The following is a 24554-nucleotide window of genomic DNA, read 5'->3' as shown; positions in this document are numbered from 1 at the left end:
TCTAGCATCTCTAGGCTTTCACATAAATGTTTATGTGCACTTGCACATACATGTGCCCATTTTCATACACACATGAATGCACACATATGCGCATACATGCACACATAAAAAAATCCCAAACGCTGACCAAAATTTTTCCCTTCATTTTTTTTATTAGTTATGTACACACTGTGTATACAGCCATTTTGGTACCATTGTGAGCCTCCTCCCTGTCCTCCGCCCTCTGAAGGGAGCCTCCTCATTGAGGAATGTGGATCATGCATTGTGGGGTAGCCATCAGTTATGGGGAAGAGGCAATGTCTCTGTGTATAATGTCTCGACATATGGCTCTAACAATCTTTCCATCCCATCTTCTGAAAATTTCCCTGAGCCATGTTGGGTTCATTTTAGTCTGACAAAAATTTTTAATGAATGAGTACATTTTGAATCACCTTGAAGCAAAAAACCCAAAAAATCCTGAATTTGGCACCATATGTACCAGTGACATGTGTACTTGGTCAAATAAATGGGGACCATAGCTTAGCGAAGTTGGCACATAAATATAACCATAGCATTTTTTTTTTTGACATTGCATGTAAACATGGCTGCTGTTAGCATCCCTCAGTTTCCCAGCTCATTCAGCTCAAGTTAATTCGTGGTTCCTATGACTACCAGGGGTAAAGAAACTTAACCCTCCTTTATGTATTTGGTAGCATTTCAACTGGCTGACAGAGGAAACTAGAAAAAGTTTAGAAAGAGGAAAACACCTTTACTAAGCAACCTTTGAACTACTAACACTTGTTCTTTTAAGCATCTGTAATGTGCTGGGCCAAGTCTGGGAAGGCTAACAGGCACTTACGTGAGCACGATAAGGGTGGGAGCATGCACAGCACGAGGGGGCTGCAGGAGGGCTGAGCTGCTGGACTGCAGGATAGGGCAAAGGTTAAGGTAGGTTAGGTCAGGTTAGGTTGGCACCTCCCTGAGGTGGAGGCCAGCTTTAGTCCCTCTCTCTGGAGAAGTCAGGACAGAGCAGGGACTACAGCAGGAAAGTAGGATGTGAGACCAGGTCGTGTCCACTGGCTTAATCTAGGGTTGTGGGATTCAGACAACCCAGGGAGATAGGTAAAGGCTGTATCACTGTCTGCATTTTTATCGTAATGGAGGTAAAAATGAGCCACAAAATAGGCTCAAAACAGAGAACCCCTGAGATGGCATTCTCAAAGAGGGTTAGTGTTTAACACTCAGCCAAGGTAGATGTGTGTGGGAGGAACAGGATAACTTATGCAGTCCTTGTTGTTTCAATTCAAAGTCATCAGTGTAGCCATTCAAGGGCCAGAAACAGATCTCTGTGGACTCTGTCTGACAGAGTTGGGTTAAAAGGTACTGCAAAGTGCTCACAATTTAAGTAAGGATCCAGCATAATGGACGGTGAGAAATAACAAAGAAATATTGGAGTCTTTTAACTCAGTCCAGCTTCACCTTTCTGTTCATGTCATTATTGTCCTTTCCAATTTGTTGAGAAATGACATCAGATCATACAAATGTATCCACTAAATTCCCTTGTGCTCACAACCTAAAATAATTTTGGAGACACTTGATGATGATGATGCCCATGCCTGGGCATCAATATTCCTTGCGTACCACTAAGCACATCATAGTCACTCAATACCTGTGTTAGTGGAACTGTGTTAAAAATTGAACTGCTTCCTCATCTCCCTCTTGTTCTGATGAGTGTTTGGTGTGTAGTAGCAGGTAGCTGCAGCATGAAGACTGCTTCTGTTACCTAGTGGCAAATCTTGCTTATGTGATGCTGGTTAGTTTTAGTCAAAGCATCCTTTTCTTTTAAATCCCTCATATAGTTTCTGCTAGTTAGCAGATAAAAAGTAACTTCAAGTTGGGGAGCAGCATGTCTTCCTGAGGTGTCAGGCCAATCAATGGTTTTTACTATGGCTATCGACAGCTCTCTACTGAATGCCCTTGTCTTTGACTACGTGGGTTGACTGTTGTGAAATGGATTATACTGCTTTTATTGCCGCTCAGGGTTTAATCAGTGCTCAGCAAGTCCTGTGTGTGTTGTGCCTGTGACTTTTAATCGCTCGAGATGAGGGGCTATTGATGATGCTGCTTTTGTGAACCCAGACTTGACTGATCAGTTTTTAACCCAGAGCTCTGCTTGCTTGCAGGATGCCACAATTTGGAAGCCTGACTCATGCCAGAACTGTCGTTGCCATGGTGATATCGTTATCTGCAAACCTGTTGTTTGCAGAAACCCTCAGTGTGCCTTTGAGAAGGTATGGTATTCTTAAGCGATCCTAAAGTTAGTAGAGTCAAACCGTTACATTTCTAAATTTTTGTGTTTAATCAGAGAGAGGGGGAGAGAGGGCAAGTATTGGCATGCCAGGGCCTCTAGCCACTGCAATCAAACTCCAGACGTGTGTGCCAACATATGCACATATGCGACACATGTGTCACCTTTTGTGTCTGGCTTATGCGGTAGCTGGTGAGTCAAACATGGGTCCTTAGGCTTCTCAGCCAAGCACCTTAATTGCTAAGCCATCTTTCCAGCCCTCTAAATCTCTTTGATCATCCGTGTTTGAAATTTATCCCAATCTTTTGATTGGAAGTTTAATGAAATACAGTAGAAAACTTTAGTATCTATATATAATGACATCTTTGTTTTCATTTAGTAAGTGATGTTTTGGATAAGGCACTTGGTTTAAGGTTTTTCAAATGTCACTCCATTTAATATGATGAGGGATTAGTGTCTATTCTCACTTTATAGGCAAAAGAAGTGAAGGTTGGAAATTTTAAGCAATTAGCTATGATTATAGAATTAATAAACTTACTCAGAGGTTAACCCTGAGTCTTACAGGTGGTAACCTATTGTAATTACAACATTCACATACCATTGCATGGGTAGATCGCCACATTTTTCTTTCCCTCCTTTATTTGTGTGTGTGTGTGTGTGTGTGTGTGTGTGTGTGTGTATCAGAGGACTACATCAGATATCTTCCTCAGTTGTTCTCCACTTTATTTTTACAAACAAGTTCTCTGAACTTAGAGCTCACCATTTCCCCTAGGCTGGCTAGTAAGCGCTGCCTCTTGGCTCCTCAGCCCTGGAGTTAAGGGAGCCTAACACTTTATGTGGGTTCTGGGGATCCAAACCCAGGTCCTCATGCTTGACCGGCAAGAATTTTACCCACTGAACAATCTGTGCAGACCAGGGTTAACTTCTTGAAGGTGAATCACTTGGATCTGCCACTGGTGCTATTACTGTTGCTATCCATGACCCCATAAAAAGTGGGGAAGCCCTGACCCAAGAATCCCTTTATTTGTCTAAGTCTGTGAGCGGTATTTTCTTTTGTTCCTAGGTTAAAAGTTTTGAGGTCTTTTGTAACTATACATCTCTTCTGTTAGATTCTATTCTGTTAGAATAAATTATTTTCTAGATGCTGACTCTTTTCTTTTTAAAGCCAATCTATTTTAAAGAAAATCTTAATTTTTAAATGCAAGCATTTGAAACTCTTTAGGGAAGTCCAATTATTTTGTTTAAAAAGCATTCTGTCAATTTCATAAGCAGTGTATAATTTTCTAATTTCTTCCCTTTCTTCAGTAATTAGTCTTGAATTTTTTTTGCCATCTAATGCTAATAACATTCTGCCTCCCACCCCAGCCAAACTAATATTAGAATGAAAATATACTTTATGAGTATTTCTCAGTTTTTACCAGGATATATTTCTGAGAAGTACAGATTACAAAATTATTTAATTTTTTTGAGAGAGAGAGAAGCAGAGATAGAGAGAATGGGCAAACCAGGGCCTCCAGCTGCTGCAAATGAACTCCAGACACATGTGCACCCTTGTGCGTCTGGCTTATGTGGGCCCTGGAGAAATCTAACCTAGGTCTTTTGGCTTTTCAAAAAAGCGCCTTAACCACTAAGTGATCTCGCCAACCCTATTTAAATGTATTAATGCTCTGTTATATGCCATGTGTCCTACTTTATGGAGAAAATAAATACTTACTCTTAAGAAATCACCATTTGGCACTCTAATTCATATTAGAATCCAGGTGGTGGTACAAGGGCCATGAAGACACACCCACTTCACATGTATATTTATGATATCATAGAAGATATCCTAATTAAATGTTAGAAGATCTAAATTATATCTATGAAAACTAACATATTATCTCTTTTTTTAAGTTTATTTATTTGAGAGCGACAGACACACAGAGAGAAAGACAGGTAGAGGGAGAGAGAGAGAATGGGCGCGCCAGGGCTTCCAGCCTCTGCAAACGAACTCCAGACGCGTGCGCCCCCTTGTGCATCTGGCTAACGTGGGACCTGGGGAACTGAGCCTCAAACCGGGGTCCTTAGGCTTCACAGGCAAGCGCTTAACCGCTAAGCCATCTCTCCAGCCCCATATTATCTCTTTTATTTTTAATTTTTTTATTAACACTCTAATGAACTGGGTTTCTTTTTGGTATTTCACATAGAACTGGAGCTCTTTTCCATCTATCCACCCAACTTGGGACTGATGTACTGATATTGAAAATATAAAGATCTCAAAATAATGGCAAAAGAGAAAGGAGCACATGAAAAGATACTCTTCAGATAAAGAAATATCAATAGCCACTACATACATGAAAACATGTTCAACATTGTCAGTCTTCAGAGAAATGCAAATGTAAGCTAGCTTTATCCCAGGGATCAGTAGACCAAATCTGGTATGTAAATTGCTTTTGTATGGCCTATGAATTACGAATGGCTCTTAGGCAGATAAGATAGTGCACACTGTTAATTCCAACACTTCAGAGGCTTAGTTAAGGGGATCCTGAATTTGAGCCTGCCTAGGCTACATAGCAAGACTCTACTTGAGAAGGAAAAAAAATGTGAATGTGTATTACAAAATACTGGTTAGCAAATTTTCTAAATGCCTGAAAGAAATCAAGACCACTGTTTTGTGAAAGTTTGTTGAGACACAGGCACACTCACTTCTTTCTCTTCTGTCTATAGCTGCTTTCATACTTTTTATAGTGATGTACCTATCATGTAGACCACATGTGACTCCCCAAGGCTATCTGACCTTTCACAGAAAGTTTCTGATCATGAGTACCAGACTCATGATTTCATTAGCTGCTACTATCTGTCTTCTGATTTTCTTACCTCAGTAAGTCCATTCTCTCAAATGCTCAGGCCAGAGAATTTAAATCATCTTTAATTCCTCACTTTCTCCCATACCTCACTTCCAGCAAAAGTACCTCAGCTCTTTCCTCATACACTAGAACATCACGGGCATGTATGAAGTACTCTCACTCTGGTTTCACCTACTGCTATGTGTTCCCTGGATTCTCACAGCACCTTCTTAACTGAGTGACTGTTTCGATACATGCTTTACAGCAGTCAGGGTGATCCAATTAAAATTTAAGTCATCATATTGCTCCTCTCCTTAAACCCTTCCAATGGCCTCTCTTCTTAATTAACACAAAAACTCACAATATACATTATGCTACTACTATATAGCTCATTAATTTTATGTTAGCCTCACTTGCATACTGTAATTCACATCTATTTCTGGATAAACACACACACACATTCATCTAAGTAAGAAAAACTTCAGTGGAACAGTAAAATGCAGAGGCACGATGGCAAAAATGTACCTGATTTCTACATATTATGTGTATTTATATATACATGTATAAATATTGCATATATGTCAACACATTAACACATGCCTTAGTCTTTAACTTTTATATCTTACCTGAATACCATTCTATTAAAAAAGTAAAACTCTCCATCTACTACTACACGTTTTGTATTACTTTTCCATATTTTGTTTTTGGTACTAACTGCTCTCTGGCATAGTACATATTTTTACTGATATTTCGTGTGTACTACTGTGTAATTTTTTGATATATGTCTACATCATAACCAATCACACTGACACATGGTAGGTATTCCATAAGTATTTTTTTCAATGCATAAATGAGATTTGTGGTAAGAAAGTAAATTAAGATGTACAGAGGCATTTGAAGGCTATACTGTGTAGCTTAAATTTTTATTTTGGAGATGATAGAATAATAACAAAGGTTTTAGGCATGAGTGGTATGGTCAAATTTCGTTTTTTGTTTTATTTTTCAATTTTTTTAATTTTTATGAGAGAGAGAGAGAGAGAGAATTGGCATGCTAGAGCCCCTGCATTCAAACTCCAGACATGTGCGCCACCTTGTGCGCACGTGTGACCTTGTGCACTTGCATCACCTTGTGCATCTGCCTTACAGGAGACCTGGAGAGTTAACATGGGTCCTTAGGCTTCACCGGCAAACACCTTAACTGCTAAGCTATCTCTGCAACCCCAGGTTTCCTTTTAAAAGGATATTTTTCTGTTTTTCCAAAGACTATGAATAATATTAGAAATGAAGAGATCAGCTTAGAGGCTGTCAGAGCAATCCAGATGAGAGGATGACTACTTCAGCTACATACAACACTGGTAGTTTAAGAATCACAAGGAAAGGACAAGTTAGTCTAGGATATAATTAAGCAGAACTGGGTGAAGGTAGGAGGTGAGCGAAAAGAGAAATGACTTCTAGATTTATGGCATAATCAGTCAGTGACTATTATACACACAAACACACACTCACACACACAACCAGAGAAGCTTATGGGAAGAAGGGGTTTTATTTAAGGCTTAAAAATTCCAGGTGAACACCATCAGTGATGGAAAAATCTGGTTCACTTTCATAGATCCAAGCAGAGAGACATCACCAGAGAGCAAACATCACCGACACTAGTAAGCACAAACTGCCAGAGCTTAAATCACACTGAAGAGACCTTGTAGGCTAAAGATCTGCCCCTAACATGTTGTCTCAAGTAGGGATCCACCCACTGAAGATTCAAAATTCAAGCCTGAATTTATGGGGCCATAAATTCAAACTACCACACTCTGCCCCTGGCCCCATAGACTCATGACCATCTCATAATATAAATTGTATTTAGTTCAACTTTTAAGGTCCCCATCGTCTTTAATATTGTTCCAAAGCCCCAAGTCTCATCTGAAATTTAGGCTGTTTCTTAACTGTAATTCTTATATAATCAAAACAAGTTACATACTTCCAATACATGATAGCACAGAGTGAACATTTCCATTGCAAAAGACATAACAAGGAGAGAATGTACCAATGCAAAAATCAATAAACATCAGGTGAACGGTGTAGTTAAAGTCCAACATCCATAACCTGTATGATAGTCTCTGGATTTTTCTAATTCTGCTCATCTGGCTAGCCTGAAGAGTTCAGGGAAAACTTTCATTGTGAGCTACCAGCTCTCTACTGTCCATGGCAGCCACTGCTCAGTCCTGGTACATTCAATACACCTTTGGGTATCCACTGCAAGCCATGGTCCATTCTCATACTTTTAGCCTTTAATACAGGGTTTATTTCAACCTTGTTTCTCATTCCACATCTCAGAAGCAACTTCTAGAACTTCAGATAATGGTCTCATTGGCCTCTACACATGACCATTACTCTGATTCACATGCTGCATCTCAGCAGGTGCTCCTGGAACCAAGTGAACTGCGTGACCCACTTCCAGGCAGTTTTCATGCTTCAAAACCAATACCAGGTGTGTAGTAACAGAGCCAATTAGTTAACTGAGGGAGAAATAAATCTTGAATTTGAAGGGATGGATAAGTTTTCATACTTCTTCCTTTAAGTCACTTCCTTGTAAAAGAGTTTGCATTCCTATTCATTGAACCTTTTTTTGGATCTCAAAAATAGCTGATTTAAGTATTTCACCTTCAGGCATCTTTTTCATTGTTTCAATGCAAAATAGTTGGCTTACCCTTAATGGTGGTAATCTGCTTAACAGTTGCCCAAACCAGTGTCTGAACCTATACCTTTAAACTTGCTTGAATTTCCTCAGTACTATACCTTCTGCCGAGCACACCAGCCCATTACTTTCAAATTCAACATGGATCAAGCTCTCTGGCATGGGCAGCAAAATGAAGCTAGTCTTTTTGCCAATAACCCAGTCCCAACAAACTTCATTTTCTACTGTCTCTCCTTCCTCTTTGAAAGTTCATAAGCCAAACCCCCAAACACAATTCCCTCTGCATTTACCCTTTTTAAATTCTCACCAGAAATAGCCAATAACATTTAACTTACTACTGTGTGAGTCTTCTCCAGTCCCAAGTACTAAGTCCTTCCACATTCCTCCAGCACACAAGGTCCAAAAGGCCAAAATACACATGGTTGGATTAAATGCAGCAATTACACCCCCACTCTTCTGGTACCAGTATTACTGTTATAGTTGGTGTCTCCTTGCTGGACAAACACATGACCAAAAGCAGCATATAGGAGAAAATGGGGCTTATTTCAGGCTTAAAAATTCTAGAGGAATACCATCAATGACAGAAAAAATCTGGCTTACTTTCATAGATCCAAGCAAAAAGACATTACCAAATAGCCAACATCATCAGCACCAACAAGCATGAACTTCCAAAGCTTAGACTGTTCTGAACATTTACTAGTGCTAGATTGAAGATCTACCCCAAACAGTTCTTTACCTGGAGAGCTTTACCCTCTGGGGATTCAAAATTCAATCCTGAGTCTCTGAGGCCATATATTCAAACTACCACAATTTTCATATTAGCATGGGAATTTTATGATCTGGTTAGGAAAGAAAGGGAAATGGCTGAGGCTACAGAGATAAACTGAAGATTTAGAATAGGGATGGAGGAGAGCCAGCACCCATGAATTAGAAAGAGTGGTTTGTGGAGAAGAACAGAGTCTGGAGTCCAAAGCATGGGATGGGTGTGGGGTTGGGGTAGGGAAACCAACTTGTTCTCTAGGAATGGAAAGGAAGAGCCATGGATAGGAACAGATCTGGTTAAGTAAGTAGAAAGAGAAAAGAGACACAATACTGGTGAAGTTCATACCCTACTTTCTTTGTTAAGCCTTTGAAATTCACTTGGGAGTATGTGTTAGACTTTTGTCAGAATGACAAACTCCTGATGACAGCATCTTAGAAAAAAATAGACTTATTTTGTCTCACAGTTTTAGAGGTTTCAGTTTAACATAGTGGGTAGTGTATGGAAAGTGGCTTGCCTCATGGTGGCCAGAAAATAGAGAAAGAAAATGAATGCACTAGTGAGTTCTCTCACTTTCTCTCCCAACTTTATTCTCTGTCTAAGCCTCTACCTTGTGGAATGGTGCCACCCACATTCAGGACAGGTCTTCCCTTCTTGGCTAATCTTCTCTGGAAATGACATCACAGTCACATCCAAAGATGTGCATTACTAATTTTTTAGGTAGTTGCCAATGCATTCAAGATTAAATACCACAGAGTAAAAAAAAAAAAAAAAAAAAGAATGTTTTGGAGAAAGGGTCTGATCTGGGTCAGGTAAAGCACAATGAGTGACTCTAAGTCTTGTGTGAGCATGAGACCATGTATCTGTCCTCCCTGGGTTCCAATTGCAAGTTGAAATTATTTCCTCACATTGCAAACCATTAAATATAAAATAGGAAAATGCAAACTGTTGGAAAGCATTTGGCTATGCTGATGAAGAAAAGCAGTGGAGATGTGGGAAGTGACAGGTGTTGAGAATGAGGCCTACTTGACATTCAGTGACTGTCACCAAGAGGTGTGCTCAGGGCTTTCTTTATCTGCACACATACTCGTGCATACAAGGGTGTGCCAGGGTTTATTGCAACTACAAGTGAATACCAGACACTTGTACAATGTTTTCATCTGACTTTACATGGGTGCTGGGGAATTGAGGCTGAGCCCACAGGCTTTGCAAGTAAGTGCCTTTAACCATTAATCCATCTCCTCAGCCTCCAGGGCTCTCTTTAAAAGAAAGAAAATGGCACTGGAGACATGGCTTTGTGGTTAAGGCATTTGCCTGTGAAGCCCAAGGACCCAGGTTTGATTCTGCAGGACCCACATTAGCCAGATGCACAAGGTGGCACGTGCATCAGGAGTTCATTACAGTGGCTGACAGCCCTGGTATGCCCATTCTGTCTCTTTCTCAAATAAACAAAACAGATAAAAATTTTAAAGAAAGAATATGAGTGGGAATGAGAGGGAGCTGAATCCTGGGAACCTCAGGTTCAGAGAGTTGAAGGTTTAATATTCAATATGGTAGAATGGTTGGGTCCTAAGGTTGACTGTAATCACTGGGCTCTCATAAAAAGGTAAATGTTGCTTGAATTCAGGTGGTCAACTAGGAACAAGGGAGAACGTGGGACTGATCACTTTCATAGATATTGAAGATGCTCCAAACAATGTGACAAACTATGTGTATATAGCTAATATTGCATACATACATACACATTTTTAGTGCAGTATTTTTCTTTTTCCAACTGCTTTCCTTCTTTCCACCATGCTCTGAAAATATTAACTGGAACCTTCAAGAAATAGTCATATGACCTTCTGTACAGTGGGATGAAATGTTGCATTAGTCCACTCCATACCACCCAGAATGGTCTAGCATTTCCATGTAGTTTATGTTCCATTCCCATTAGAAGCTGTCTTGACTATCAGATTGCCTGTCCCCTTACCCCCACCAGGTAAGTTCTCCCTCTAACCCAGGATGACTTGGAACTCACTTTGTAGTTCAAGACTGCCTTCAAACTCACAGCAATACAACTACCTCAACCTCCCAAATATTGAGATGAGAGGTGTGCTCCTCTGCACCATCTGAGATTTTCTCTTTTGGTATGACAGTATTTATGTTCAACTAACCCTTATTTTACTTCAGAATTTCTCCAAAGCAAAGTATCGTTTCTGGCAGTTTACATCTGCCAAAGAGACCTCACTAAGTAAAACATGAGGTTCTCAAATTAACATGGAAAGGAAAATAATTAAATGTTGAAGTTGGAACAATCTATAGTACACTAATATATTTTGAGAGACCTACATTTGTGTAACTTTTTATGTAGTATAATGTTATAATTGTTTTATTTTATCATTATCTATTATTGTTAATCAATTCCTATACTTAATTTACAAATTAAATTTTATTATAGTTACATATATAAGAGAAAAAAGACATAGGACATATAGATTTGGAATTATTTATAGTTTTAGGAAACTATTGGGGGCCTTGGAATATATCTTCCATGAAAATGGGAATGTGTTATACCTTGCTATCATAATAAGTATTAGCTATAGTCATTCAATTATCATTGATTTTATTGTTAATTGATTCTTCCAGAACCTACACAAGTCATCTTATCAGCTCCTTTGCAGCCTTTATTGATAGCTTTTGTTCCTGAGGCCACTTTCCAATGCTCCCATGCAATGTCTGAAGGGATAGTAAACCTGTGTGTTTTGTGAAGCCCTCAGATCACCAAACTATTTAAAGATTTAAGGTTAAAGGGTCATGTGCAAGAACCCCCTGCATCTGGTCTCCAGGTTCTTGCTTGCAGCATTGATTGTTCAGCATGTAGCTCATCTGTCAAGCCCAGTCAGAAACTCAATACACAGACCCAACGGGAAGGCCACATTCTCCCTCTCTTACTGCCACTCACAAATAAAGAATATTACATTTTTGAAATGATATTTTTTGAGGAGGACTAAATCTTCTGAAAATTAGTTTGTTATATAAAATATAGAGAACTAACTTAGGAACATAAAATATCCCTTGAGGTTTTACATTCTCCTTATGCTCTTCCCGTGCTCCCTGCTTCCACATTGTTAAACAACAATTAGGTTATCTCATTTCCTATCTGAATAGAATTCTTAGTGGAAATCATGCTAATGCAGCTTCTATTGCTGTCGTGGAGGAAATGAAGGTGTTGTTTTCCATTTGGGTTCATAGGGCACCCATCTAAAAAGCAATTGATGTTGCATAGCATAGGCAATTGTTTAAAATCCCATATCATAAATTTTGTTATCAAGGAAATGAGAATAGGGCGATTGTTATTATTGATGGATTGATTTGTTTAGTGGCTTATTAGCTGTAAAAATTATTTCTATTCTATTTCTCATCTACTTATTTGACTGTAGTTTTATCAACTGAGACTTCTCTTTGTGTGTATGTGTGTGTGTGTGTGTTATGTACAAAGAAAGCAGACAAAGTAACAAAGGAAACATTAATGCACGCATGCACACGCGGACACACACACACACACACACACACACACACACACACTCACACACACCTCATTTTTTCCATTCAGTTTCCAGCTGGACTCCCTGTAGACTTTTGTGTGGATGAGTCATTTGTTCCTGGCTCATGCAGGGGTCTCCAATCACTTTGGTCAGAATCATTCATGTCTGTTTGCCACATATCCAAACTTGAGGAAACTTGGAAATATATCAGTAACAGGATCTAAAAGGAGAATCACTAGGTCCCAAACATAAATAATTGTCTCCTCTTTGATCTCTCTCTCTCTTTTTCTCTGTGTGAGTGGGGAGGAAATGAAAGCCAGGGTCTCTCATACTTACAAGACAAGTGCTGTATCAGTATGCAATATCCCTGTCCCCTAAATTTTTCACTAGCTCTGAAGCAGTTTTAGTGGAAAGTGCATTATTAGTTAACATGTGACAAATTCCCATAAATCCCGAGGCAACAGGTGTTAACCCATTTTTTTAATACTATCAAGAACTGCAATTATAGAAACCTTGGAAAACAACTTAGATCTTTTTTTGTTATTTATTTATTTTTATTGACAACTTCTATAGTTATAGACAATAAACCATGATAATTCCCTCCCTCCTCACTTTCCCCTTTGCAATTCCACTCTTCATCATATTCCCTCTCAACTAGTCTCCTTTTTATTTTAACATCATTATCTTTCCCCTCCTATTATGAGGGTCTTGTGTAGGTAGTGCCAGGCACTGCGAGGTCATGGGTATCCAGGCCATTTTGTGTCTGGAAGAGTGCATTGTAAGGAGGCCTATCTTTTCTTGGCTCTTGGCTCTTATATTCTTTCCACTACCTCTTATGCAATGAACCCTGAGCCTTAGAAGGTGTGATAGAGATGTTTCAGTGCTGAGCACTCTTTTGCCACTTCTTCTTGGGACTTTGGTGCCTTTTGAGTCATCCCAGGGGGGCATTGCCATCTGAAAAGAAAAGCTTCTCCAACCAAAAGTGAGAGTAGCAGTAATATATGGGTATGAACATTAAGCGAAGTGTTTACCTGGTGGTTTGGTGAGCATAATACATGCATTTAGCCAGACTCCAACAGAAGTTAACAACCCTAGGGCTCATGACCTCCTCTGTCATTGGTTTTCATTATCAGGCATGTATTCCCTACTGTGGAGCAGGCATCCAGTCCCAGTAGAGAGTGTTGGTTTATCCCATAACAGACAGGCCACTATTGTACCCGTTGGCTCATTTGGCCTAGCTGGCCAAACTTAAGGCGTTCAGTGTTCACTGTTGTTTATCTCCAATGATGACTTCTCTCTGTTTCTCATGGAGCTGCATGCTGCATAGCTCTTTCTAGCTTTCTGTCAACTAGCTATAGGGAGGAGGTTTCCCTTCAGCTCCAGCAAAACTTCTCACTGACCTTGCAGTCCAAACCTGTGGGGTCTTAAGAGCTTTGGCAATGGCAATGTTTGGGGGCATGAGGAACCTCCCTGGCCAAGAACTCCCTGGAAGGTATCCCATCCCTGGCACTGAAAGTTACCTACTAACAATCTTTGCCTTCTTCTGGTTTCACTACTGTCCAAAAAAAAAAAAGAAAGAAAGAAAGAAAGAAAAACAAAATAGGTTACCATATGGCTTATTCATGCCCTTTTATTTTTTGATTAATGCTCCTTCTTCCCTACCTTTACTCAATCTCTTTTCCTGACCTCACTTAGGCATTTCCATGCCCAGTAATCGGTTCATTTACTTACATATATAGAATACCATCTCCTTAAGTCCTACCCTCTTCTCCCTCCCTCATAGACCCTTACTAGCTTATTGGCCTCTGGTACTGAGTTTTATTCCAACTCATACAGAAGTCCAAATATTTGTTGCTAGGATTCACTTATGAGAGAAAACATGCAGTGCTTGGCTTTCTGGGTCTGGGTTACCTCCCTAAGTATAATCCTTTCTAGGTCTTTCCATTTCCCTACAAATTTCATAGTTTCATTTTTCTTTACCACTGAATAGAACTCTGTTATATAAATGTGTACTACATCTTCATTATCCACTCTTCAGTACATCTAGGCCAGTTCCATTTCCTAGCTATTGTGAATAAAGCAGCAATAAACATGGATGTGCAAGTATCTCTAAGGTAGTGAGATGAGTCTTTAGGATATATGCCTAGGAGTACTATATCTGGGTCATATGATCTATCTATTTTTAGCTATCTCAGGAACCTCCACATTGATTTCCACAAGGCCTGTATCCAGTTTACATTCCCACCAACAGTATAGAAGGGTTCCTCTGTTTCTACACCCTCACCAGTATTTATTGTCATTTGTTTTCTTGATGATAGCCATTCTGACAGGAGTGAGATGGAATCTCAAAATAGTTTCAATTTGCATTTCCCTGATGGCTAAGGATGTAGAACTTTTTTTTTAGATGTTTGTATGTCATCTGCATTTCTTTCTTTGAGAATTCTCTATTTAGTTCCATAGCTCATTTTTAATAGGGTTGTTGGATTTCCTATTATTTAGTTTTTTGAGTTCTTTATATATCCTGGATATTAATCCTATGTCAGATGTATAGCTGACAAAGATTTTCTCCCATTCTGTAGGTTGCCTCTTTGCTCTATTCACAGTGTCCTTAGCTGTACAAAAGCTTTATAATTTTATGAGGTCCCAGTGGTTGATTAGTGGTTTGATTCCTGAGCAAATGGGGTTATATTCAAAAAGTCATTGCCTATGCCAATATGTTGAAGGATTTCCCCACTTTTTCCTCTAGCAGTTTCAGTTTTAGGTCTGATATTAAGGTCTTTGATCCATTTGGACTTAATTCTTAGGCTTGGAGAAAGTTAAGGATCTATTTTCATCCTTCTACAGATACCCATCCAGTTTTCCCAGCACCATTTGTTGAAAGAAATAAGGGACATAGTCCCATTTTCAATAGCAACAACAACAACAGCAAAAAAAAAAAATCCTTGGAATAGCATTAACCAAGGAATTGAAAGATCTATACAATGAAAACATAAAAACACTCAAAAAAAAAATTGAGGAGGACTTTAGGAAATGTAAAGACCTCTCATGCTCCTGGATAGGCAGAATTAACATTGTGAAGATGACAATCCTACCAAAGGCAATATACAGATTTAATGCAATTCCAATTAAAATCCCTACAGTGTTCTTCACAGTGATAGAAAAAATGATCTCAAATTTCATATGGAAAGGCAGAAGGCCTCGCATATCCAAACATATCCTCAGCAAAAGAAATACCTCTGGAGGCATCACCATACCTGATCTAAAGCTATATTACAAAGCCATAGTAATAAAAATAGCATGGCACTGGCATAAAAAGAGGAGTATAGACCAATGGAATAGACTTGAGGACCCGGACTTTGGGTCAAGCAACTATAGCTACTTGATATTCGACAAAGGCCCGAACAATATAGGCTAGAAAAAAGACAGCATCTTCAACAAATGGTGCTGGACAAACTGGATAACCATATGCAGGAAACTGAAACACATTTCACCATGCACTACACTCAAATACAAATGGGTCAAAGACCTCAATATAAGACCAGAGACTTGAATACTACTGGAAGAAAATTCAGGAAGTACTTTCCATGATATAGGAATGGAAAAAGACTTCCTGAACAAAACCCCAGTAGCTCACAATCTTAAACAGTCACTCAACCAATTGGATCACATGAAGCTGAAGAGTTTCTTTACAGACAAGCATACAACAAGAAAAGCCAATAGATTATGCAGAGAATGGGAGAAAATATTTGCTGATTATACAACTGATAGAGGCCTAATCTCTAGAATCTACAAAGAACTCAAAAATCTAAACAGTAAGAAGTCAAACACCCCACTCACAAAATGGGGAAAAGAGCTGAACAGGCAGTTCAGAGGAAGAAATACAAATGGCAAACACCCACTTAAGAAAATGTTCATCATCCCTAATCATCAGAGAAATGAAAATTAAAACAACTATGAGAGTCTACCTTATCCCAAAAAGGATAGCAAACATCAAAAAATCAAATGCAAATACATGCTGGCGAGGATGTGGAGAAGTAGGAACACTCATCTACTGTTGGTGGGAATGTAGGATTGTACAACCACTTTGGAAAGCAATATGGAGACTCCTGAAAAAGCTGACTATAGAGACCCCAACAGGCCAGTTATTCCCTCACTGGGCATCTACCCTAAAACCTTTAAACCACAGGCCAGAAAGATTTGCTCAACCATGTTTTTAGTGGCTCAATTCGTAATAGCTAAGAGCTGGAATCAACCCAGATGTCCATCACTAGAAAAATGGGTAACTTCCAGGAGTGGTGGTGCACGCCTTTAATCCCAGCACTCGGAAGGCAGAGGTAGGAGGATCGCCGTGAGTTCAAGGCCACCCTGAGACTACAGAGCTAATTCCAGGTCAGCCTGGACCAGAGTGAGACCCTACCTCAAAAAAAAAAAAAAAAAAAAAGAATGGGTAACTAAGTTGTGGTATATCTACACAATGGAATTCTATATAGCAGTAAGAAAAATGACACAATGAAATTTGAGGAAAAATGGTTGAACCTGGAACAGATCATTCACAGTGAACTTAACCAATCACAGAAAACAAATTGCCACATACTCTCACTCATCTACAGCACCTAACATGAATCTACCCCAGGTACCTTACATACCCAGCAAGCATCTCGTGGACTAGACACTTGGATGGATGGGGAGGGAGTGGAGGGCATCAAAGGGGTGGGAAACACAAATCTAGACCCAAATGGCAATGGTACCATAAAATTCTACTTCCTAATGAAAAAGCTATCTTTTCTCCAGTGAATATTTTTGGCATTTTTGTGATGATCAGCTGGCTGTAGCTGTCCAGACTTACATTGGGTCCTCTATTCTGTTCCTTTGATCTACCTGTCTGTTTTTGTGCCAGTACCATGCTATTTTTGTTACTGTGGCTTTGTAATATAGCTTAAAATCAGGCATGGTGATACTGCCAGCTTTATTTATTTCCCCAAAATTGTTTTGGATATTCAAGGTTTTTTGTGCTTCCATATGAATTTTAGGATTTTTTTCATTTCCATGAAAAATGGCCTTGGAATTTTGATGGGGATTGCATTAAATGTGGAGATTGCTTTTGGTAAGTTTGACATTTTCACAATATTGAGTCTTCCAATCCAATAACATGGGATATTCTTCTGTTTCTTAGGGTCCTCTGCAACTTCTGTCTTGAGTGTTTTAAAGTTTTCATTGTAGAGATCCTTCACTTCCATGGTTAGATTTACTCCAACATACTTTATTTATTTATTGACAATTATAAGTGGGAGTGATTTCCTGATATCATTCTCAGCATGCTTGTTAGGACATAGGAAGGCTGCTGATTTCTGTGTGCTTCTTTTGTATCCTGCTAAATTGCTAAAAGTGTTATACGGTCTAACAGTTTGCTGGTAGAGTCTTTAGGGTTCTGTATGTATAGAATCATACCAAATGCAAATAATGATAATTTGATCTCTTTATTTCTAATTTGTTTCCCTTTTATATGTGTCTCTTGCTTGATTGCTATAGCTAAGACTTCCAGTAGTATAATGACTAAAAGTGGGGACAGTGCACACCCTTGTCTTGTTCCTGATTTTTGTGGAAAAGCTTCAGGTTTTGCTCCATTTAGTATTGTTAGCTTTAGTTTTGTTATAAATAGCCTTTATTATGTTGAGATATGTTTCTTCTATTCTAAGGTTGTAGTAGTTTTATCATGAAAGGATGTTGGGTTTTGTTGAAAGCCTTTTCTGCATCTATTGAGATGATCATGTGATTTTTGTCCATCAGTCCGCTTATATACTTATTACATTTTTTGATTTGCATATGTTGAACAATCCCTACATCTCTTGGATAAAGCCTACTTGGTCATTGTGGTGGTTTGACTCAGGTGCCCCCATAAACTTAGGTGTTCTGAATGCTAGGTTCCCAGCTGATGGAGATTTGGGAATTAATGCCTTCTCAAGGCAGTGTATTCTTGGAGGTGGGCTTATGGGTATTATAGTCAGTTTTCTCCTCACCAGTGTTTGGCATACCCTCCTGTTGCTATGGTCCATCTTATGTTGGTCAGGGGCTGATGTCCACCCTCTTCTCATGACATCATTTTCCCCTGCCATCATGTTGCTTCCTCTTGAGTCTGTAAGCCAAAATAAACCCTTGTTCCCAAAAGCTGCTCTTGGTTGGTTGTTTTCTGCCAGCAATGTGAACATGACTGCAGCAGTGATGTTGGTACCAAGGAGTGGTGTCTTTTGCTGCTAGACACCTGACTATGTGGCTTTGGCCTTTGGAGCAGATTTTCAAGAGGAATGTTGAAGAATTTGAAACCTAGGCCTAAGAGACACATTGCAGTGCTGTTAAGTACAGATTGATTTATTATTCTGGTCAGAGTTGCAAGACCTGAATACAGTAAGAACTATTGATTGTGAGGTGTGGATTATGGGGGTGAAAAGGGGCTTTGTGTGGACTGGGATAGAAGCAGTGCTTCTCCTACTCCAGCAGCTTTTCTTGTTTGGAGCATTTCTAGTGAAAGCGATTTATCATTCCATTACATGTGAAAACATAGAACTTTTCTTCTTTAATACAATTACCTTCCTAGTAGTACCTCTTGACAGGGAATCATTTCTGTTCATTTATTCTCTTTGCCCTGTCTATCATTGCCACCTGTGGAAACTCATGAGCTATCATAAACCTCATATGCCCCACATGATGCGGGGTTTGCTATTGCTGTTTTACATTGAGCTGTTTTTAAATGTGCAGGGAGAAGTGCTTCAAATTGCTGCCAACCAGTGTTGCCCCGAGTGTGTGCCAAGGACTCCTGGATCTTGCCGCCATGAGGAGAAAATCCACGAGGTAAGTGTGATCTCACCAAAGAAAGCTGTATGCTAAACTTGGATTGATGAGAGTTTTTTCCCCCTAGATTTTATAGGACTTGAAGTTCATTTAGCTTTCTGTGGGCAATTGTTTTTCTTAAATAAGATGAAAACTGTCCGCTTTCTGCCATAGACCCTATATAAACGTGTATAGATGGAATTTGTGCATGTACAAAGAATGGTGTTGCTAGTGATGAATTTCTGGTATTGAATAATAAAACTACCACTTTCCTTTTGTATAATGCAAACAGCTTTTCATTTAATAATTAGCAATAACCCTGGCTCTTGAGTAGAGCAAATGGTGTTACTCCTGTGTTAATGAGGGAAAACTTGAATTGCAAAGAGCTCGAAGTACTCGGTAATGTCATATTACCATTAAGTGGTGTAAGTTAGCCGAGAGTTTGCTCTTTTGACACACAGTTCAGGACTGTTTCCATTATGATGGTAGTTTTTCAGTTTCATCCCCACAGATTGTTGGAGTTTTGTTGCAGGGGTAGTGTGGTGGTTTGACTCAGGTGTCCCCCATAAACTTAGGTGTTCTGAATGCTAGGTTCCCAGCTGATGGATATTTGGAAATTAATGCCTCCTGGAGGGAGTGTATTGTTGGGGGCAGGCATAAGGGCTTTATAGCCAGTTTCCCCATGCCAGTGTTTGGCATACCCCCCTGTTGCTGTGGTCCATCTTCTGTTGGCCAGGGGGTGATGTCCACCCTCTGCTCATGCCATCGTTTTCCCCTGCCATCGTGGAGCTTCCCCTCGAGCCTTTATGCCAATATAAACCTCTTTTTCTCAGAAGCTCCTCTTGGTTGGGTGATTTCTAACAGCAATGCAAAACGAACTGCAACAGGTAGCTTATACATTGTAGGAAACTTACTCCTGTCCTTGTCTTCTACCCACTAGATGATAGTAGCAAGCTCCAGTCATGACAATCAGAAAACTCTGCACACATGGTCTGATTTTCCACAGATTATACTTCCTCCATGAAGAACCACAGTAGCAGACATTTCTCCTGATGGTTTTTTGTTATTTTCTTTTTTGAGACCATATTTTCTTGCTATAGATCCTTTGGGATTAGAGCTATTAAATACTAAGTTAAAAGCACCATTGTAATGATTATAGCAGAAATTATGAATATTCCTCTTTACTCATACCAGAATGTTGCACCATGTGCCAGGCAAAGTGAGCACAAAGAGAGAGTCTTTACTTTAATCCTCATCTTCCACCTGACATAATGTTTCCCTGGTAAATATCTCTATCTGTTCAGGAACTGCGTAGGTTAGTAGGATTCGATATACCTCCTCTAGGATGCTATTCAGTGTAAACTCCTGAAGCTCAATGAATGCAGTCCTCATACCCCCTTGGACCAGATCGTCTTACTTGGACCACTGTCTCCTAATGACTGAAGAAGCCACTCTTTCAATGCTACACAATGTATTCCTGAAAGACACCTCAGCAGGCTCCACAGTGAAAATGTCTTCATGCCACCCATCACTATGAGCCACTCCATCTAGTGTGTTTTGTAGGATCCTGTCACCTTAACTGCAACAATTGATCCCCCATGAAATGAAGGCACTACACGACTAGTTAGTGATAGCATTAATGTCCGTTCATAGTGACTAGAACAGGTGTGTGGCTCAAGCTATGCTGAATCTTTCATGGAGTCAAAATTAGGTTCAGCTCTGTGGAAAAGAAAACAGGGTGTTCAAAAAGGAATTGGTATCAGGGACAGTACAACCAGAATTCAGTAACTCTTTGTGTGCATTACTCCAGTGACACCATGGGCTTTTGTGTGTTACATTTGCACACATCTAAAGTCTTGCTGTCTTGAATTAAGGTGCATGAGAATATTGACAGTATTTCCAATATCTTTATAGTCATCTTTCTTGCCTGCTACCTCACTTAGAACTTGACACAGAGCTGTCCCCAAGTAGGTGCTCAGCAGACACTGATGAGCGAAAAACTCAGTTACCAAACCCTTTCTTTATCTTCTCTATGTCCTGTTCCCCAGGTCAAGCGGCTGGTCATGTCTGTGCCCATGGATCTGGCATGTTAGTTGGAGATCCCCTGTGCCTTCTATATCTGCTCAGTGTCCAGAAAATCCCCCTTCTCCTCACCTACTTAACACTTCACCTCTCTGCAATAATGCACCACACAAAAAGCTCTAAACAAGAAATCAACATGCTGTGTGCTGTTTTCTACATGCATTTTTTAAAAAAAAATTATTTATTTATTTGAGAGCGACAGACACAGAGAGAAAGAGGTAGAGGTAGAGAGAGAGAGAGAGAGAGAGAGAGAGAGACACAATAGGCGCACCAGGGCCTCCAGCCACTGCAAACGAACTCCAGATGTGTGTGCCCCCTTGTGCATCTGGCTAACGTGTGTCCTGGGGAATCAAACCTCGAACTGGGGTCCTTAGACTTCACAGGCAAGTGCTTAACCACTAAGCCATCTCTCCAGCCCCCTGTTTTCTACATGCAATTTTAAAACATCCCTTCAGGCATGTGATATGAAAGAAGAAGGGGAGACACTTGGGGTGATAGGTTTAAACTGGGATGGAGGGAGTGAGACAGAGGAGAGGAGGGGCTCAGGTGGAGGTCAACCCAAACCAAGGATGTATGAAAGACTTACAAGGAAAGCTGCTACTTTGTGAGCTAATTAAAATATATATGTGTGTGTGTGTGTGTGTGTGTGTGTGTGTGTGTGTGTGTGTGTGTGTATGTATATATGTACATACATACACATAAAGCCAGGCATGGTGCGCGTGCCTTTAATCCCAGCATCTGGGAGGCAGAAGTAGGAGGATCACCATGAGTTCGAGGCCACCCTGAGACTACCTAGTGAATTCTAGGTCAGCCTGAGCTAGAGTGAGACCTTACCTCAAAAAAAAAATTACATATATATATATATATATATATATATTCAATCAGACAATGTTATAATTCTATTTCTAGCACTTGATGTAACTGAGAAAACAGCTGAATTCAGAGAACTGTGGCTTTGGGCTTAATCTCTAGTGGTCTGCCCCTTCAAATTGAGCTGGGATTGATTTTTTTTAAAGTTGTGATAAAATCTAATTTTAGTTGTGAATTAAAAGTACCATGTTCTTTGTCTCTGTCCTTCCATCTCCTCTTTCTTCTCGCCCTCTGGCTTCTCATGAAATCCTTGGTAGTAACTGATGTTCTTGGGTTGGTTGAAAACTTGTCTGTTCTGAGTGTGGCCTTGACACTCACATTACCAGGATTCTCCCTGAGTCTTGCAGCTGTTTGCTTCTTTGCTTTTTCAGCTTGTTTTGCTGCCCACTGAGCTGCAGCAAGCCTCTCTGCCCTCTAGCTGGCATCCCATAGGGTGAGTTATGGATACTCTCCCTGCAGTGCACGGTGCTATAATGGCCTGGTGTCGTTAGGACTTCCGTGTGGTGATTTGAAGGATTCCTTTGCTAGGGAGATTTAGAAAGGCTGCAGGGTAAACTGGGTGTGCTAGGAGAGGAAAGCTCTAACAACACTGTCGTCAACCACTGTGCTTCAAGTTAGGTGAAGTCAAATATGGGTTAAGATAAGGGCTGCATGGAGACATCCTTGGGTGAAGTGCTGAGCTTCCATTGTGGACTCCATCGCATGCCAAGGAGGTGGCGTGACAGATTCTCAACCCAGCAAGTCACAACAAACCTCAAGATCTTTCCTGGAGTGAGCCAAGTGCTTGCGCCTTTGGTTGCCTCGAGGTTACTTAGGAGTGCTGTGTGGGTTTCCTACAGCCAGTATTTGGGGAGACTGTTTCATCTGTAACCTTCAAATTCTCTTTGGGATCTGTGCCAACCTGTCAGCCAGTCAGCGGCACGAGCCTCAAGTGTGTGTTTCTGAAGAGCCATTTGGATGCTTTATTCTTGTCCCGGTCCCTTTCCTCTTGGCTCATGAAGAGGAGGGGAAGCACCATGAACGACCTTCCCCTCGGGACTCTGACAACACATGGAGAGTCACTGAAGAGAAGGTGGCAGGTGGCAATGCCCTTGTGAATCCCACTGAGGAGAGGCTGCCATGGCTCATTTTCCTGCCCATGATGGCAGTGGGAGCTCATTTGTGTGTGTGGATGAAGAAATAAATATTGAATTCAGCCTTGTTTTCCTCAGAGTGGAGTGTGTAATTATAAATTGCACTGAATATTCCGAGATATTTAGTATTCTGGATTTATTTACTACTTCATAACAAGAACAAATTAAGTGAAGAAAAATTATATTTTTGTTCTGTCATCAAGCCAGGCAAATGCTTTATGACCTTATCGTTCTTTTGGACTTATGTTAATACTCCAGCTAACTTGTTAGCAGAAGAATATATTTCAGATGTTGTCTGCCGAATTTGCTTTCACCAAGTGTCAAAAGCTCATTTTTTTCAAAAGGGTATTAAATGAGGTTGAGATCACACAGCTTAAACTGGTTCTTGTGAGACCTCTGCTTGGTTCATCTGTTACGCCATGATTTTATAAAGCTCTCTTTGCTGCCAGTGTTTATTAAAAAGAATACTTTTGTAAATGGGTATGGAGAACACTGAAATTATTTACATGGGTATAAATAAAATTTGGCATGTGCTGAACCCCTTGAACTCTAGGCTGAGTGTTTCACATTCATTATCAGCATTCTGAGGACTCACTCAGAGAAGAGCAGGACACAAGAGAGGGAGGGTCTTATGTGGCTGGTCCTCTGGGAGGCTGAGCAAGTCTTCCCTCCTCTGTGTGCTTTGGCTTGCCACCTGGAGCCGCTGGTGTGGCTTTGACTTGAAGCAGTGGTTTCCCTCCTCAATGGCCTTTGTTACTCCTGATTCTCACGTGTATTATGAAGGGGGAATGCACTGCTTAATTCCCTTGCTCTTGAATTAAATGATAGATTTACATGATCACAGAGCCCGAAGGAACCGGAGAGCTTGGCTCTCAGAGCCCTTTCATTTTACAAATGAGAAACCTCAGCAATTGACAGGTTGTTATTATAGTTAATTTTTTGTGCTGTTGGTGTGAAACATAGAGTGATTGCAAATGTCTTAGAAACAAGTCCATGATTTTTAGCAGTAACAAAAATAAGGTCTTGTTTTAACGCACTCAAGTGCCTAGATGTTTAGTCCACACTTAATGAAAGGAAGTAGTTCAAATTGTTTTACATAGACTTTGGATTTGATGTTAAGATATGTAAGTGATTCATTTGATATTTTAAATGGTTATTTTCTTCAATTTTTTATTATTAAGTAGAAACTTGGTATGGGTACATCATGTGTTGGCACCATCATTTCCCTCCTCCCTTCCCGTGTTCCACGAGGGCCCTCCTTAGTGGGATTGCTGGTATTCACCATGGGGTTGTGGGTAATGAGTTGTGAAAATAGCAGTCAGTCATTTTGAGGGCAATGCCTCTGGATATTCCTTCCCACCCAGTGGCTCTTGCAATCTTTCCGCCCTCTAGAGCCTTGGTGGGTGTGTTTTAAGTCTGTTTTAGTGTTGAGCTCTCAGCAGCTTCTGGATTTCTACTTGGTACATTTTGCGTATCCTCAGTGTCTGTCTCCATCATCCAGGCGCAGGTTGTCAGGTTTACCATGGAAGCAGCACTCTTGCTCATCTTGAGTA

At 40.1% G+C, this 24554-nt stretch overlaps 1 protein-coding gene across 2 annotated transcripts in view; it reads left to right on the top strand.

The window, feature by feature from the left end:
* Window positions 1–24554, top strand: part of Fras1 (Fraser extracellular matrix complex subunit 1) — a 482271-nt gene that overhangs the window by 181456 nt on the left and 276261 nt on the right. For both annotated transcript variants that reach the window (XM_045144057.1, XM_045144056.1), the window contains exons 3-4: window positions 2163–2270; window positions 18845–18937. In XM_045144057.1, coding sequence (XP_044999992.1) covers window positions 2163–2270; window positions 18845–18937 — 201 coding nt within the window. The remainder of the gene's footprint in view (window positions 1–2162; window positions 2271–18844; window positions 18938–24554) is intronic.

This window comes from Jaculus jaculus, chromosome 2 (assembly GCF_020740685.1).
Source record: "Jaculus jaculus isolate mJacJac1 chromosome 2, mJacJac1.mat.Y.cur, whole genome shotgun sequence".
Taxonomy (NCBI): domain Eukaryota; kingdom Metazoa; phylum Chordata; class Mammalia; order Rodentia; family Dipodidae; genus Jaculus; species Jaculus jaculus.
Note: the sequence above shows the minus strand (reverse complement) of the source record. Positions and strands in the feature narration are given on the sequence as shown.